The 18,969-nt window shown below is 36.9% G+C and overlaps 1 protein-coding gene across 1 annotated transcript in view; it reads right to left on the bottom strand.

Moving 5' to 3' along the window:
• The window catches only part of FSTL5 (follistatin like 5), a 392,971-nt gene that overhangs the window by 350,300 nt on the left and 23,702 nt on the right, over window positions 1-18,969 (bottom strand). The window contains exon 2 of the mRNA XM_063310578.1: window positions 3,799-3,939. Coding sequence (XP_063166648.1) covers window positions 3,799-3,921 — 123 coding nt within the window. The 5' untranslated portion in view covers window positions 3,922-3,939. The remainder of the gene's footprint in view (window positions 1-3,798; window positions 3,940-18,969) is intronic.

Below are 18,969 nucleotides of genomic sequence, written 5' to 3'. Positions count from 1 at the left end.
GAAGGCACTGCAAAAGAGCTGTGCTTCCTGGTCCCAATAGATTACATTGCTTAGTTGAAGGGATCTGGAATGTGCCAACTCTGCTGATCAAACTAGCCAGAATGATACCACAGGAGATACGTGGCCCCACAAGTAACCAGGCTGTACAGTATGTCATGTAGGGCTTTATAAGACATAACAAGCCCCTGGAATCATTCCTAGAAGCAAACTGGCAAACAATGCAGCTCTCAAAGCAGTGGTGTCTCATGAGCATACCAAGGCATGTCTGTCACTGCCTATGCCACTGTATTCTGGATCAGTTAAAGCTTCCAGAACGTCTCCAAGGACAACCCCATGTGGAAGGCATTGCAGTAAAGCTCTGAGGTGATTAGGGTGTAATTGACTGTCTGAAGGGCCTCCCGATCTAGGAAAGGGCACAATTGGTGTTCCAGATGAATCTGTGTAAAGGCCTTCCTGGCCACAGCTGTCCCCTGCTCATTGAGCAGAAGCCATGAGTCCAGAAAGATCCCCAGATTGCACACGATTCTTGAACGGGGAAGTGCTGCCTAGCCAAGGTTAAAGATGGAATATTCCCAGATTCAGGCGGCCTTAATGCTAACAGCCACTCAGCCTTGGTAGGATTAAGTTAGAGTCAGATCCTTTCAGTCCAGGCCTGCACAACCTCCAAGCACTGGAACAGAACCTCGACACCCTCACTTGACCAGTCTGGGGTTGACAGATGTAACTGATCCAGAATACAGTGGCATAGGCAGTGACAGACATGCCTCGGTATGCTCATGAGACACCACTACTTTGAGAGCTGCATTGGTTGCCAGTTTGCTTCCAGGTATGATTCCAGGGGCTTGTTATGACTTATAAAGTCCTACATGACATACTGTATGGCCTGGTTACTTGTGGGATCACCTATCTCAGTGTGGTGATGAATTAAGCTCACCCTCTATTTCTTAGTTATATCCAGGTTGTAACCCATGGTACTTGGGGCTATCTGAATAATCTATGGAAACTACAGAATATTGAATGATGGTGACTGCATGCATGCATGTAGGTTTCAGTCCAGGTTGCCCAAGGACTGCCTCCTTCCATCTCAGCCTGCTTAGCAGCTAAGATCTGAAGGAGAGGCCTCTATAAAATGGAATGGGGCAGAGGTACATTTGACTGAGAAAAGAAATAGAGCTTTCCCAGTGGCTGCCCCTAAAATAGGGAACTACCTGGCAATCTTTCTAATTGCAATGGGACAAGAAGTTCCTTCTTTGAAAGGCATTCACTAACCCAGCAATGTAAGTTGTGGAAGATGTTATTTCCTGTTCCCGCTAGCGTTATAATTTTTATTAATGCTTTCATAGATTTGTCCTTTTTTTCTTTAAACACTTTGAAATCTGTACTGATTGTAAACATTGTAATGCATAGTCTTTAGAAAGAAGCTATATTAAATAAAACTATTATTTGAATGCAAATAGACCCTGTTCTACATTACATGAAAGGAGATTGAAATTTTGTTCAGATCCCCTGTGAGAGGCATGGAGGTCAGGAACTGAATGGGCAGAGTGAATAGCATAAAGAGAGGGCTAAGAGTCCAACCTTTACAGACTCGTGCACAGTTTTCAGTCCTCACCTTTTCAGATAAACACCTAGAGACAGTTAATGTGACTCTTTAAATGATAGGCTGCCACCTAATAACCATAGCCTTTCCAAATTAATAAGTCGAAGCTCTTGATTTTTCTTCATGCATTTTCTTCTTTTAATGCTACTTATAATATAAATACCACAGTATATTATATTTCTGAATATATGCATATAAATAACTATTGATGGATACAGATTAAATTGGAAAAAAAATTATCAGTGCATGTCAAGTATTACTCAAAGATATTACTTCTAGTATGAATTCATGCATAAATATTGTGTATGGGGGTTATGATCAAGTCTTAAAAGTTCTCTTTGCTTCTTTGTTTCTTGTATATTAATAATTTATATTTGCACAATTCCATAAAATTTGAAGATACAGCATTTTGAAGATATAACAAGTATTCAATTCTACCGGTTATTTGTAGAAATAGACTTCCCTCTAAGAGTTATTCTCTTTTTTGTTGTCTCTTCATTTTAAAGAGACTAAAAATCAGTCCCTGTAAATTCTTTTTTGTTTAAAATATTTTATATCAGTTCTGATATTTTTTAAAGGAAATAAAATATTAAACATATGTTCATGCTACTATATTATATCTGATAAGAAACAATAAAAATCATTTCCACCTTGTAATTTGTATTTCATTAGTAAGGCAAAGGCTGAAGCAAGAACTGACTCTAGCTTTTAGAATCTCATTGTATTTAAATCTTATGTGATTCTGTATATAACCCATATTTAATATGATCCACTGAATACTAAAATTAGAAAGACATCTCTGTACTTAATTACATTTTTTTAGAAGTTAACTTATTTTAGAAGTTAACTTATCAGGATCACTTCTATATTAAAGATGAGTTCATAATTCTCTACTGTATTTTCATGACAAATGCATTTCCAAAAACACATAGTAAGAATGCAGGTATGGATATCAGCTATTATTTGCTTTAAGGTTTTACTTAGTCACAGTCATGTGCTTCCCAACTACATGGTACAGTTGTTAGCCAAACGTTATGTAATATGTAAGATTCTTAGTTTGTAAAATGAAATATATATTGTCTATTGGTTCCACGTGATGAAATGAGACATTATGAACCAGGACAACAGTTTTGTAAATAGAAATTATTTTCAATTTATTAATACAACTTATTTGCAATTACTAATAATATTTACACACTTTAAGATTTTGTGTGATGTCATCCTAGCTCTATACCTCATACCAGGCACAATGTGATCCCAGCTCCACACAGTTAACTGTTTCAGGGAACTCAGGAAATTCCAAACAGCCTTGTCCGTCTCAAGCCATTCAAATTTTGACATCAATTAAATACATGGACCCCACTGATGTTCCTTCAGTTCATCTAATCCTACTATGCTAACATATCATACCTTTCTCACACCCTTCCAACTTATTTTATATGCAATTTCATTTAGCAAAGAAAAAGAAAAAAAAACTCAACTCAGAAAATGAATCTGGGGAAAAAAATGTGATATTCTTCTTTCTTTTAATCCTGGAAAAATAAGTTCGCAATTTTTTTCTAAGTGTTACAAGGACTGAAAAAAATACTTAAAAGAAAGGTTTCTTCAATCTCTTCATATTTCTACTTTTAATGTAGAAATAGAATGCATTGTAAGGATGCATTCATATGAGGTAGAACACAGTGTTCTCCAGTTCTTGATTTTCTAAGCAATACTGTCATGAGTACTGATGGCGAGCAGGAGGGGGACTCTATCCAGGAGGGAAAACGCATGCGTAGTACTGAGGAATTAAGCAGCCATTCAAAGAGACACAGATCAGACCTGATGTCATGAGTAATGATGGCGAGCAGGAAGGGGCTCCCATCCAGGGTGGAAAACGCATGCGTAGTACTGAGGAATTAAGCAGCCATTCAAAGAGACACAGATCAGGCCCGCCTTGGCTTTTGGGGTTTATATGTCTGGGTTTTTCTCACGCTTATTCAGTTTGTTAGGATTCTGTTTATGTAGCAGCAATAAACACTAGAGACCTACTCCTCGTCTCAGTGTGATTCCTGATTGTTAGGACAAATACCTTCCTATCTTACTATGTAAACCTACAATCAATGGGAAACTCATAGTTCTCAAATAATACCTTTTTACGATTTCCAAGAATAAAATTTAGACTACCAAAGCCAACCCTGTTGATAGATTAACAATACCTTGTGGCGTAATCGCATAAGAGGTTGAAATGATCTGAAGTCATGTCCTTCTTTTGCTTGCCATCCTTCTGAACCCAATAAAATGCATCCAAGAGAAGAAACAATTGTCCACCACATCAACATATTTTCAATATTTTCTTCCTAAAGAAGAAAGTAAATTGTTACTGCCAGAATCACATATATAAATGAATAATTTTTAATTTGAATATGTCTTTCATTGGATAAATATTAATAGTCTAATAATGTTGATATTAAGAATAATAGGATTAGGATCTAATATAACAGGTTTACATGATACCACATATCTTCTAATCAATATTATGAATCTGTATCCTAGCAAAACTAGAAAGTAAACCAATGTAATCACCAAAAATCAACCAACCAAGAGAGACATGAACTGCAATGGGAAATGTTCTAGAAAATCTCTGAGGGATCAAGAAGATAAATAATATGACTTAACCTCTTTTGTTTATAGTCATATTCTTTTGTGGTAGTCTTCTCCATTATTCCTGATAGAAGACAATACAAATATTTAGTAAAGAATATAAGAGATTTTCCCTGTCAAACAAGCTGCTGCTAATGAAGCATTTTACAGGGGGATCATTTATGGGAGATAGGTGATTTTTCCAAGATGATGAGGAATCAATGGAAGTAGCTACTATAGATTGAAATTGCATATGTTTCCAGGAAAGAATATACATTTTAACTTCTATTGTATAGTCCGAGTATAAAGAACTTCCTTGATGGCTTCAGTACCATAATCAGGTGGATTACCATGTTGATAAAAAAAAGGTGAGATAGGCCAAAGTAGAGAAGCTGGTGTGAAAAAGGGAGCAACAAGACAGGATCTGAACTGTAGACCAAGATATTGAGATCAATGATTTGGTAAAAAGCCAACCAATCCACACACTTTCTTGGGATAGTATGTTAATGGTGGAGTGGGTAGGGCATTGCATACATTCCCTGAGCTGAAGGGCACTCTGTATAAGAGCAGTTGGCTCTGACTGCCCAAGAGTAGCTATTGTCCCTGCCAACCAACATCCTAAGTGAAAAGATATTTCAGTGGTAAGTGGCATCTTTACAACAGCTACCTGGATCCTAAATAGTTAGCTAACATAATTATTTTTCATTAAAATAAAAGTTACTGCCTTGGCTTCTTCATTCCAGACACTTCTTAGTGAGCATTATATTCCTTCAGTTGCTGCTGCTTGCTTCCACTGTATCTCCCTCTCATATTTAGTTAATTGTTCAGTTTTATTTTATTCAGTATTTAAAATGGTGTAGAAGCTCAAGTGTGACAAAGACGTTGCTAATTTTCAGTTCAGTAACTGAACTCAGGACATCAAACACTTGGTTCTTTATGCATGGTACCTTTGTATCAATTTGGAATTATACCAATTTAAAATAAATACATACATATGGCTTAGCTGCCTACCTCTTTTTGTCTGCCTAGTGCTAGTATTAAGCAACAGGGATGAATCGGTATCATGCTGAAAGTATTTAGCAGATACAAGGTCATTACCACTTCAAGCTGCCTACCTGCTTCCTTTGATGCACTGCACTATCAATGTAACAATTCAAGTCTTAGAAAATGCTTATTAGGATTATGCATAATTCCCTGTAGTAATGCACAACCTGTGCCTGCTTGATAGACGTGTATTCTTCTCTTTGTGCTTATCTCATGCTAGGAAGAAATAGCAAGGCTTGGTAATATTCAAACAGTCTGTGGGAAATCATACATCTAAAGTATTTCTTTGTCTGGTACTCACTGAGTACTATTATGGCCTTGGTTTCCATTTGCTGATGTATATACAGTATGTACCTAAGTAAAGAAACATAGGCATATACCCACCCACATACATATACAAAGATTCCCTTGAGTTCAGCTTGACTTCTGTTAGCTAGGTTTCTTGACAGCAGAATTTAAGCAGTTTTTGTCCTTGACTTCTGCTGGAATGTTTGTTCAACTTTGCAGTCTAGCCAATATTGCTAGGTGGTCCCCTACTCAAAGATTTATCAGGTCTAAGCTCACTTAGAGTTTTGAGGTCAGATATATGCTACAACTTTGCTTAGCAGTGAAAATTCATGAATTTATTTCTGTAAAAAATGGCAGGCTTCATTTACTATATTGGAAGCTGTGTTATGATCCAAATTTTATTCAATTAGACATACAACAATGTGTGAATTTCTTATGATAGTCAATGGAAGATACAAAGCATTAGTTTCCAAATATCATGTGGGATTTGTCCCCAGATCAAACTGATTGTTTTCTGAACTTAACAAAAACTCAAATTAATAGCAATATACTGTAAGTATAATAATCATGCCCAGTATGTTTACTGAGTTATATATGTGCTTTTTAGTTAAGGTAAAGGTAAAGGTTTCCCTTGACATTAAGTCCAGTCGTGTCTGACTCTAGGGGGCGGTGCTCTTCACCTTTTCAAAGCCAAATAGCCAGCATTTGTCTGTAGACCCTTCCGTGGTCATGTGGCCGGCATGACTACACGGAACGCTGTTACCTGCCCGCCGAAGGAGTACCTATTAATCTACTCACATTTGCATATTTTCGAACTGCTAGGTTGGCAGGAGCTGGGACTAGCAATGGGAGCTCACCCTGTCACGCGGATTCGAACCGCCAACCTTCCGATCGGCAAGCTCAGCAGCTCAGCGGTTTAACCCACAGCACCACCATGTCCCCTTGCTTTTTCTTTAACTTTAATATTAATTTTCATAAATAACATGATTTTTTTCATATGTCAGGCAGTATTATGCAAATGAGAAACCATAAGTTTCCTGGGCAAGAATAATGCAGGTTGCCTAGAACATACCCTGCAACTTCATATCAGAAATGTTGAATTTAAACAGAATATGAACTTAAATTCTTATTCACCAATGCATATTTTGGGCAGCTTCAGGCACAGTTTCTGATCTATAAAATGGGCATATTAATGGTTGTCCCTCAGGTACTTGTTTGAAGAAAGATGATATAATTACTATGCAATGGCTTTGCTTATTCAGAAATTCCATAAAAAAAAAAAAAACTAGCAGAACAGATTTATCTTGCTGGTGTGCAGGATGCTAACGTAACTCTATTATGCAAGTCACTCTACGCATAACTATAGGATCGAGGCAAAAAATAGATTTTACAGACCACTAGATAGCATATTTTCTGGAATGTCACAAACAAAATTTCATTTCAGCTAATGATGCTTAACTAGTAGGTTTCATTTTGAGGAATAATTGAAAAAAAGCAAATCAAGGAAGGTAGCTTCTTTTTAATTTAAAGTTCACTTACTAAGTTTAGTAGTTTTTTTTTAATTAAAAGGTGCCTGATATAAGCATTTACAATGCTGAATATAGACAGCTCTTTGCATAAGTAATCGGCAGCTAAGCCTCTTAATAGCAGAATTCTGACAACCATGTAAATTATCTACTAGAGCTTTTTGCAGTGTACTAATATGCCATTGATACAGTTTAAATTATTAAAATTTTGCCTTTTTCTGTCACCATACAAAGATTATATTGTTTTGATCCAGAGCAGTGATTACAGTCAATATATTTATTTTAATTTTAATAGGCTAGTTGAAATGATTTGCACCTTAATTAATTATGTTCAGGCTCTTTGATAATTAAATTAGAAAAAACAGGACTAAATATAATAATACCGAGAGATGTAAACATACAAAGAAAAATCCTTGTTTTCATCCCTGAAATGTTGAGATGGGTATTAACAAAGGGATACCAATATAGATAAATATATAAAGCATCAAATAATTCAAATAGCCTTTCATCTGCACAGCACCACAGTACAACTATGAAATGTAGATCTGCTAGGGTACAAAACGTTGTAGAACTCTTGAATTTTCAAATGGTAAAATAGAAACAGAAGTTCAATACTTTTTAAATTAAATGTTTGGTCCAGGTACCTCACCTATTAGGCCTTATAAGGTGGTCAGCTGCAAAAGCATGGCTACTGTACCTTTTTTCTTTCTCTTTTTTTATTGCTTTAATATTTAAAAAAAGAAGGAAAAGTTTAAAATAATCTAAGGAAGAACAACAGGAAAATAGTAGATCTCAGGAAGCTCACAACAGCGTGACCAGGGGTTGTTTCCTCCACAAATGGAAATGGAAACTTACATAGCTTCAATTTCAAGATTATGCTATGGTTCCAGAGATAACATCTCACATATTTTTCCCACAAAAATTGCTAAAGGTTGATCTTGTTCAACATTGGACAACATTGTAGAAATGCTATAGGCTACAAATACTGTACAACATTTGAATGAGCTAGAGTTATCTTGGAATCTTTATCCACTGAAAGAAGCTGCACACAATGGGCACCTCTGAAGAAAAAGGAAGAGAAGATTGCTGCTGAACTTCTCTCAACATTCAGAGCACCCTGGTTGATATGAATGTGTTGCTTCTCCACATAGTATAGCATGTAAACCAAATACTGAAAACAAGGCACTTTTCTATTTTGTATCCTTCAAGGGTCCAGTGGAATTTTTTGAAGCCCATCACAAAATGCATGCCCTTGGTTTTCTTATAGTTAATCTGTAATGAATGTGCTCTACAGAAACGAACCACTGCTTTCCTGGCTCTTTTAATACCTACTTAGGGCACCTACCATTGCACTGATAACACTAATTTAAAAAGTTAGTGTGGCCAAAATACACCCTTGTTTAATGCCCTTACTAGTTGGCACTATGTTTGAGAGGTGTACAGCTATAGTTCATCTCACCCTCAAGTGGTCTCATTGTGGAGTGCATATAATGAGATATGTAACTGTCTATCAATTGTAGATGCTTTCAGAGCATTCCAAAGAGTTTCTCTAGAGACGGAGACAAAGACCTGCTTAGATATACAAACAGGGCAAAAAGGTCAAAATATATATTTTTCAATCACTTGGAAGAGCATCACTTCTTGATCTAACACAGAACAACCTGCATGGAATCCTACCTGCTCCTCTCCTATGAGGTTCTCTTTTTCCAACCAGTCTGAGTTTCCAGGAAAGGTGTCTAGCATAATTAGACACCTAATAAATAATTAGATATTACTAATTAAGTTAAGCAGACTCAGAGTGATAATTGGCTGAGTCTTCTTTCTTTCCCTTCTTCCAAATAGCTCTAATTTCAGTACCCTCACAAACTCAACAATCTGGCCACATGATGGCATTTCTGCTGCTGCCAGTGATTCTAACTCTCAGGAGAAGAGGGGTTTTATTAAAGGCATGAAGCCAAGGACAGAAGCCAAGGACAGAAGCACTAATTTCCTCATTGTCTCTTAAAGTGGTTTCTTATGGTAGGGTGTTCCTGGGCCTGATGCATCACAGTCCTCAGTAACTTTCTGGTATGTAGAAAGTCAGAATCAAACCAATGAGAACTTATTTGCTGTCAATCTCTGGTGGGGAGTTTACCTGTTAAGAATTTTCTCAGTGAAAGACATAGATCAGCATATTGAGTCAGGAATTTATCTGGACTTTGGATAAGGGAGGAAATTGAGTTTCTCTGAGTCTGGACCTGTTCTAAGTTCAGAAAGATGGATATTGCCTTAGTATCTACCTTGGCCCAATTGAGCCTTCTATTCTGCTTCACCTCAAGATTAGCTAGTAGCCTCTTATCGTGAAGCATGGATAATCTAGTATCAAATCTGCCTTAGAAATGACCTGCAATTGGTTTGTGATCACTATCCTCCCTCACCTGGGTTGTATGTCTGAAAACAGCCCAGTCTTGTTTTGTGTAACACGTGTATTATCTAAAGCACTGCTAGAGTGTCCTGAATGGTATGTAAAGGTAAAGGTAAAGGTTTCCCTTGACGTAAAGTCCAGTCGTGTCCGACTCTAGGGGGCGGTGCTCATCTCCGTTTCAAAGCCTTGGAGCCGGCGTTGTCCATAGGACACTTCCGGGTCATGTGGCCAGCATGACTCACGGAACGCCGTTACCTTCCCGCCGAAGCGGTACCAATTAATCTACTCACATTTGCATGTTTTCGAACTGCTTGGTGTGCAGGAGCTGGGACGAGCAACGGGAGCTCACCCCGCCGCGCGGTTTCGAACCGCCGACCTTCCGATCGACAGCTCAGCGGTTTAACCTGCAGCGCCACCGCGTCCCCGAATGGTATGTAAAAGGATGTATAAAATCAGGTTCTTTGCCTCCTAAAATGTGGAGGTTACTTTTATAGATCAAGGAGAACAGTTGTGAGCCTGCCATATTTCTTTTGGGATCTCTAGAGTGCCAGGGTGGTTGATTTTAAGATAGTCCTCAGGGATAACACCCAGATGTACAAAATCAAAAAAGGATTTTTGAAGTCTCCTGTTAGAATTACAGTAGCTTTAGATTTGAGCTTATCTTTAACACTGTATTTTCTAGATTCATCAAAATATTAGGGGAAAAATGTGGAGATATGTGGTGGGGGGTAGATATATGTTCAGTAGCACCATTTCAGAGAATTCATATAAAATTTAACAGCTAAATAATGGGGAGAGTCATCTCTGAGGACCAATTCCTGTCCTTACCAGCCCAGCTCTCCTTTGGCAATTGTAATCAATCCTCCTGATGCCCACCCTTTAGTCTTGTATTTCCTTGCAGGAATAGTCTAGGAACTAAAGCCTGGTAAATGAACCTTTTCATCATCTGTGGTCAGCCATGTTTCTTGAAGTATTATGAAGTCAAAGTCAGGGAGGAACTCCACCAGGTCCCCATCGGTTACTGTGTTCTTCTAGCTAGCACTATTCCAAGTCAGTAACTGGATAGAACCCTTGTGTGTAATATCAGTGGGGGTGATTGGAAAAACATTGGAATTTTGGGTTAAAGAACATGAGACTTTCAGTCACTCAGAAGGAGTGATATTATCCAAGATTTTTTTGGTGTTGAAAAAAATGCACTGGTTTGAAATTTGTCTACCTTCAACACTGCTTTGCTGTTGTATGAGCTCCAACAGGTTTGGAGGTGAGCACAATTTGGGTGGGGTCTTTTGTGGGTTGGTAACCCAGAATAGTATCAACATCCAAAAGGGATAGCTTAAGCCTAGGCAATGATGATTTTCCTGCCTCAAGTTCTCTCCTTAACCCATTTTGGACTGCTTTGTAAGCTGTAGCCCTAACATATGATTTGGGACTTGTGTCTATTTTTAGAAGCATTGAGCTAAAGGTATCCTCCTTGTAACTCAGTCCTACTCTGTGGCCAACCTCTGTTGGGAACTCACAAAGATTTGGGCTACATCTTGCTTCCTCTTGTCTATCAGCCCCAATTTTGTTTTCATTTCTTACATTTTCTGTGTGGTGTAGTATTTTATCAGGAAGCAGGGGGTGTATGGTAGAAATTACTCCTGAGGACTCCTTGTTATTCTTTTCCATAAAATAGGAGATAAACCAGCAGATGGTTTCTCAAGATAGGTTCTTGAGCAGTTGGGGTGACCAGCTCTATTAAAGGATTAGCAGCTTTACATGTTATTGCTAATATTTCCCTCCAATCATCTAGCCTTTCATTAATACCCACTTGTTCAATATCTGGCAAGGTACTGAAAGAGTTAATCAAATTTGTCTCTAAAGGTTTTTTAGAAAACTGACTTGCTGTGGGAGGTACAGATTGTTTGCTCAGGCTGTCTCTTTTCAAGGACAGTGGTGATAGAATGCCCTTTGAGTTACCTACTTTTATGTTGCTACAATTAAACTTTAAAGTAAAAGCATTATTATTGCCAAGATGAGTTATTAATGAACTAACTCCCTCTGTGTGAAACACATGTAGTGGGAAGATCTCAGACTTGTTCAAAAAAGGCTTCATTTTGAACAACATGCTGGCAATAGTAGGATATTTAAATGTTAGAAGGATTCATTTAGAGTCTCTCCGGGATGGAAGCCATTCAACCTTCAGAAAATGAACTTCCTTTCACAGTGTAAAAGCTGTCTGAGAGAGAGAATGGCTGCACTTCTGTTGTGTTGTTGTTGTTTATTCATTTAGTCACTTCCGACTCTTCGTGACTTCATGGACCAGCCCACGCCAGAGATTCCTGTCGGTCGTCAACACCCCCAGCTCCCCCAGGGATGAGTCCGTCACCACTAGAATATCATCCATCCACCTTGCCCTTGGTTGGCCCCTCTTCCTTTTGCCTTCCACTTTCCCTAGCATCAGCATCTTCTCCAGGCTGTCCTGTCTTCTCATTATGTGGCCAAAGTATTTCAGTTTTGCCTTGAATATCATTCCCTCAAGTGAGCAGTCTGGCTTTATTTCCTGGAGGATGGACTGGTTTGATCGTCTTGCAGTCCAAGACACTCTCAGAATTTTCCTCCAATACCACAGTTCAAAAGCATCTATCTTCCTTCTCTCAGCCTTCCTTCTGGTGCAGCTCTTGCAGCCATATGTTACTACAGGGAACACCATTGCTTTAACTATGCGGACCTTTGTTGTCAGTGGCTGCACTTCTGGATCACCATTAATTTATTCCTCACTCTCTTTTTAGATTCCAAAGTAGGATCCACCTTTCCACCGCTATGATCTGCTTTTGAGACACAGTTGTCTCTGGATGAGCTTGTTTTTATTCAATCAGCAGTAGTATTTGGATGACTGTGTGAAGGTGTTTAAGCTTAATAAGATACTCTTTTAGAGTGTCCACTTTCTTGTTAACTGTGGCTAGAAGCTCAAATATTGACAGTACTGTTTGTGTCATCAGTAGGCATTGTCTGGTTATAAAGTCAGTAACATTTTCATTTTTAAGTCCTTATCCCCTTGTTGTATAAGCCTTGAAGCAGCTGGACAGCAGATGGCTGTGATCTGTGAAGGGGAACTTCCTCAAGCATAGAAGCAGAAAAATCTAAAAGTTGGGCTCTATATCTTCGCTTGTAGATCCCATTCCAGGGGGTCATATATATTAGACAGGCTACCAGGAAAAGTAGTGAGGGTTTGGTTACTTACAGCAAGTAGCTGTTTCCTTTTTAAATAACTGTCAGCTTTGAGCTGTTTGGTAGGCTTGAGTGAAGTCTGAAAAGCACACTGACTCTTATTCCTTTTCCCCATGGCAGAAATGGAAAGAATACAGGTCTCCAGCAAAAATAGTAAAAATACGGGTCTCCAGCAGAACAAGAATAAAAAGAAAATGAAATAAAAAGAAGAAAAAATGGAATGGAATAAAAGCAAAAGAGCTAGTTAAAAATTTAAAAGTGGCTTTATAGGGAGCTCTTAACAACAAATGTTACCTCGACACCATCTTTCTGGGCTCCTCCATCTGTAATTGAAATTGCTCAGCTCTTGTACTTTTGTTGCTTGCTTGCAAAGAACTCTTTCTGGTGGCTATCGCTTGCAGGAAATTTCTGTCTCCTCACTTCCTCTCCTCACATAATATTCTTAGTGTAGTTTACAATTCCCACACTAATGCCTAAACCAACTCTTCAGCAGCATTTACCTACTGGCTGCATCTTGGCTGCAGAAATTGGATGACAACTAGATGACAGCCAAAATATACAAAAAAACCCCAACTCTTTGCTATTACCTATTGTTTGGTCAAACCATAGATGCAAGGATTTAAAAAGAAAGACAAACATTCAAGGGTTAGAAAGTACAATGGAGAAAGAAAGAAAGAAAGAAAGAAAGAAAGAAAGAAAGAAAGAAAGAAAGAGGGAGGGAGGGAGGGAGGGAGGGGAGGGGAGGGAAGGGAAGGGAAGGGAAGGGAAGGGAAGGGAAGGGAAGGGAAGGGAAGGGAAGGGAAGGGAATTGCAGTGCATAGAATTGCAGTGCATGGAATAACCTAAGCATTTGCTGTGCCAGTTGAGAGGTCTTTCATGGGCTGGTTGGCATTGGGTGGGTCTAGAATTCTAACTGAGGGAACCACTCATTGCAGCACTTATGATGTTACGTGTTAAAGCTGTATGGACAGCACTGCCACACGGATCCATTCCAGGTACATGATAAGGGTGTGCTGTGGAGGCAGCAAGATACAGGCAGAATGTTTTTTTCTGCTGGCTCTGGAATGGAAGTGCAGTATGGCAAAGCAGCTATATAGATGTGGCCAGCAAAAGAGCTGTAAAATGGTGTATGCCTTGCTATCTCTGGCCAAAGAATTAGAAACAGTGATGAAGCAAAGGGGAAACACTGCCCCTTTCCTGCTGGTTATACTCAAGTGGAATGAGGAATAGGTCATGTCCTTCTAGATACTGTACATGTGGGGGTAGGGAGGAGGTAAAAAAAAAAGGGGTGGATGATGTGAGACTTAAACTGTGAGCCAGCAGCAACTGCCGTCTCATCTGTTAACCCTATGTTTATCTGGATATTATCTGACCAATGGAGATTAAGGTCTTCTCTGGAATACAAAGGAAGGTTTTTTTCATTGTTCTCTAACTCATAGATGCTTTTCTTCACTACAATGCCCCTATTGGTTTACAGAGCTTCTTTCTTACTACAAAACCATTAGAAACTATACTAGCATTCATTAAGGCATCCATGCATGTAATGTAATAGTAAACTCTCCTGTATTTGATGTAGGCAGCTCAGTATAGATAACATCAGTGTAATGAAGAGTTCTAACAAACAGAATGGAATTTATTCTGCCTCAAGATATATTGTGGACGTCTAATCTTAGAACCTGAACATTAGATCAAATTACAAAGTTGGAAATGCTAATCATGGAAGAAGACAGGATTTATCTTTTGACCTTTGTATTTTCTTAGATGTGAAATGTTAGCATTTTTTTAAAAAAGCAACCCAAATCTAATCATTAGATAAGTTTTTAGAGCATCTGATTACAGTGATTTCTTAAGAAAACCAAACACTTATTTCCAAGAAAAGGTATTGTACTCCTGTATAGATTTGATTTACTGATGATTGTAAGATTGTGTATGGTACAATGACATCTTCTGTTCCTTGTCATATTTGTCATATTGTACAATTAAGGCAGATGCTGTAGAACGTCGATTCAAATAACCTGACATATAATACTCAATAGCTACCTTGTTTCTTGCTATTTAAATTAACACAGAAACCAATATAAAACCAAGACACCAATGGGCATAACATATCTAGAAAATTCTATTTAGGTTCAGCTCAGTCATCTATCTGTTCAGTTTGGATAATTTATATTTGCCACATTTTCATAAGAAAGGAGGGTATTACAGAAAAGACAATAAATACATTTGTTAGTGACTAGAAACCCTTTATGGATTTTTTGCTGAAAGTGGACAAAAATGAACTTGTGATTTATGGGTTTGATGATTAGAAAGGGTAAATGATGGAAAGAAAGGAGCCATGACATACTTTAGAGAGAGAGGATAAAATATAAATGCATTTATAACTGCTGTAGAGAAGATCAGAAGCCATTTATATCTTTTTTTCTTTTTCTTTTTTCTTTCATTTCCTTCATATTTATTTATCATTTTTCTTTTTCTTTACCTTCTTTTTTCTTTAAGTTTTTATTGTTTTTAACTGTGTAAAAATGTTTTTAACAAAAAAAATTTAAAAAAAAGCATTACAAAATGCATTCAACAGGAAAAAGTAGCAAAAAGTAGCAATATTTCATTAATTGTAAAAAAATTGAAATTTTATCATAATAGAATAAATAGTGGTCTAGTGGTTAAGGCAACAGGCTAGAAACCAGGAGACTGTGAGTTCCAGTCCCACCTTAGGCATGAAAGCCGACTGGGTGACCTTGGGCCAGTCCCTCTCTCTCAGCCCAACTCACCCCACAGGGTTGTTGTTGTGGGGAAAATAAGAGGAGGAAGTAGTATTTGGTATGTTTGCCACCTTGAGTTATTTATTAAAATAATAAAAAGGTTGGATTATAAAATTAAAAAAATAAATAAACTCTATACACCGTAAAGAGAACACACATTCTGTTTGTTGACTGAAGTATTTTTGTTTTAGCCATAAAGTATTTCAGATACATTTATCAGAAGCATTCTTCTTTCAATTATTTTATGACAAGCAAAGGCTACAGAAGGCATAGTGAGAAGCATGATTACTGCAAAGACAGAAGCAGTAGTTATATCAGAGCTAACCTCCTTTAAAGTTAAACATACCAAAAGCTTTGTTTACTCTGATTTTCCAAAAGTGTTGTGAGGTTTGCTTATAAGATTTGAAAATTTTATTTTATTGGAAAATAGTATAAAAGTACATTTCTTTTAAATCTTATGATGAAAGTTACTGTTTCCTTTTGTAAAACAGTAATCTGCTTTGTTGTAGGTGAGCTTTGAAATTGTGACTAACAGCCTTATTAATAAATAAAAAAAGCTCTTTAGATATTGCCTTCAAAGACAAAACCAATTGTTCACCTACAAAAATTATCATTAAACGTATTGTATAAATATTGTAGGTTCACTTAAAATCATATCTGGAGATTAGCAATATTACATAAAAGAGCTAGGATAAATTATTTCACTGGATTTTCTAAACTGCGTATATTTTAATGTCATGAAAGAAAGCCTTAAGGTGAGGTGTGTGTGTTTGTGTAAAGGGATTTTCCTTCTATGCTGGTATCCTGGGGAAAGGGAAATTATTATTACTTTCAGTCCTCTGACTTCATTGCTTTTTACCTTAATAAGCATTTAATGTGTAAATTAAAGAACATTCCTGTTAGGGCCAAGTTTGCCTAAAGTCCCAGTTCTGCAATTGCTATCTGTTGCTCTAGGAAGTATATTATTTCACATTTTATCAAAGTCATACTAAATGTTCTCGAAATTTATTGCATGCTTTATTTTCAAGTTGATCATTTTCTTCCTGTAAAAGCCATTGAAAGGGAGTTCAGTTATTCCTGAAACAATATCCAATTTTTATTATATCTTTATTGTGTATATCATGGTTGGCATATTAATTCAACTTCTCCTTAAAGACTGTGTTTCTTAATAACAGAGTTATCTTGTTTAGATTAGTTACAGTGAGATGCTAAATTCAATTTATTTCTGTTCCTTTCCTGAAAGTACTACACAGCAATATAATTTGGGACTATATGCTGAACCAAAAAGTTTCAAGCGGCCTTGAGCAAATAATGCACTGCAAATAATGCATTCCAGGCAATATTCTTATCATGGAGGACAGAACAGAATAGAGTGAGGCACACTAAACTGGAGATATCCTGTAAAAAATCCTTATTGTTATAAACTAAAAAAAAAAAACTAACTGACTAATACAATTTATTTATTTTTCTGGCATAATGGAGCCAACATTATAAATACTTACTGGAAAAAATAGAATTAATTTTATCCACCGTTCAACCTGAGCATCCTATTCTAGAACAGAGATAAAATCACTTAGAAGATACAGTAGGTAATACCATCCATTACATTATCTTTGTTTATTATGTTCCATGTTTATTACATATTAATGGAAATCATTGGGAGTTGGGTTGTGTAGAAATTTGATAAATAAATAATAAATAAATATTAATTGGTCATACGTCTGAAAATAATAACATATACAACAGTCCTGTTATGTCAAAGGAATTAGATCAAAAGGAAAAGTATACTCCAAATCATCCAGCAATTTAAAGCACCAACTGCATTAAATGACAAAAAGAAAACATCAGATTGACATACAAAATCTGTTTCATTTAGTTTACCCTCACACTTCCAAGGAGATAGACAATGTATTTGTGAGACCTAAATACTCAGAGTTGGTTGAGTTGAGTTGAGTTGAGTTGTTTAGTTCATTCTACAGTAGGCACTGCCTGACTCCAAAATGACTGGGCCCTGTACAATAGAACCAAACAAAATGCAAAGCACATAATATAATAACAAAGGAATAAGGGAATAAAGAAGAACAGATGGTGGGTCAAGTAATTGGGTATCATCAGTGTGGTGATGGAAGCTCACCCTTTATTTTCATTTCATAATATTAAAAACAAACATTGCATGATACCAAGGCTAAAAAGTCAATGTACTGATTTCTTTCTTATAACACCAATTGATTTAAATGTACCAATGATTTAACCCCAGATTCTTTAGTTCCTGTGCCAGATTTAAATGGAGTTAATGAAAGCAGAAACACTCAGACTTAACCCCTTCTCATTACACTGTTGCGATGTAATCTCAAAGCCATTTTTTTCAATGCTCTAAGGAGAGAAACATGATAAAAGTATTATCCTTCAGAGGTCTCAGGAGAGTTTTTAAAATAGAATTGACTTCTGTCTGTTGATCTCATTTCCCCTTAAAGCTCTACAGCTCATTTTCATGAAACTGTAGTAATTACCAGCAACAATACTTGGTATCAAGACCACCAGATAAAACCAATATAGTCACACTCTAGGAAACTCCTTTTTTTCCTATTCTAAACTGAGTTTCTTTTTGATACATATATAAGTGATAGGATTTGCAGTCATGATGCCATTGTAGCCAGCATTTTACAATATTAGAATGTTAATTTGATGGGTTCATACTTGAGAAACAGTCTAACATCTTTGTAACTGTTTTTCTTTTTCAAGGTTGGCTCTGATGGAAGGAGTAACCATTTTTCATACTTGCGAGGATCTAATTATATCTGATTTACAGAAGGTATATTTGTCCCTAATCTTCAGTTATATTTCCAAGTGTAAGAAAGTGGAGATAAATATAGGTGAAGTTCAGACCTAAGAAATGCTGGAATAGGTGAGCTTTGGTTGAATTCAGCAGGTACCAGATGTACATTTTTCCCATTGACATAGCAGACATGGGAGAAAGGGATTATAATGCTGTTCATTGAGAGGCAAAGAGTTACAAACCATTGCTTCTATTTTATAATCCCAGTTTGGTTCATTCTCTCTCTCTCTCTCTCTTTCTTCAAGTGAATATCAACTCTACATGAGAGGCAAAGTTTATACAAAGTAACCAATTTAAAGAAGATCCAAGAAAAACAATCCATCATAGCTGTACACAAGCAAACCCCAAAGTAGGCCCTAGTGAAAAAAAAAATGGTGAAGAAAATAAGCCACTCCATGCTAAAAAGGAAATTGGATCTATGTAAGAAGGAAAAGAAATAGTAAGTAATGAAAAGGAAGCAGACCAAATTTCAGACTTAGAACAACCAAAGAAATGATTGAGATGAGATATAGTAATGAGAATTGTTAGAAGTGAAGAAACAATTTTTAAAAGTTCGGTGTATTAAACAGCTTGTGTAAGAAAATAAAGTCCGTAAGACATAGCTGAAGAAGAAAGATTAACATATCATAAAGGACTGTTCCAAAAGACTTTTGCAGCAGGACAGAGGAAATACAACAGTT

Source organism: Candoia aspera, chromosome 8 (assembly GCF_035149785.1).
Source record: "Candoia aspera isolate rCanAsp1 chromosome 8, rCanAsp1.hap2, whole genome shotgun sequence".
In the NCBI taxonomy this organism is placed as follows: Eukaryota; Metazoa; Chordata; class Lepidosauria; order Squamata; family Boidae; genus Candoia; species Candoia aspera.
The sequence above is the reverse complement of the archived record's forward strand: the minus strand, read 5'-3'. Positions and strand labels throughout refer to the sequence as shown.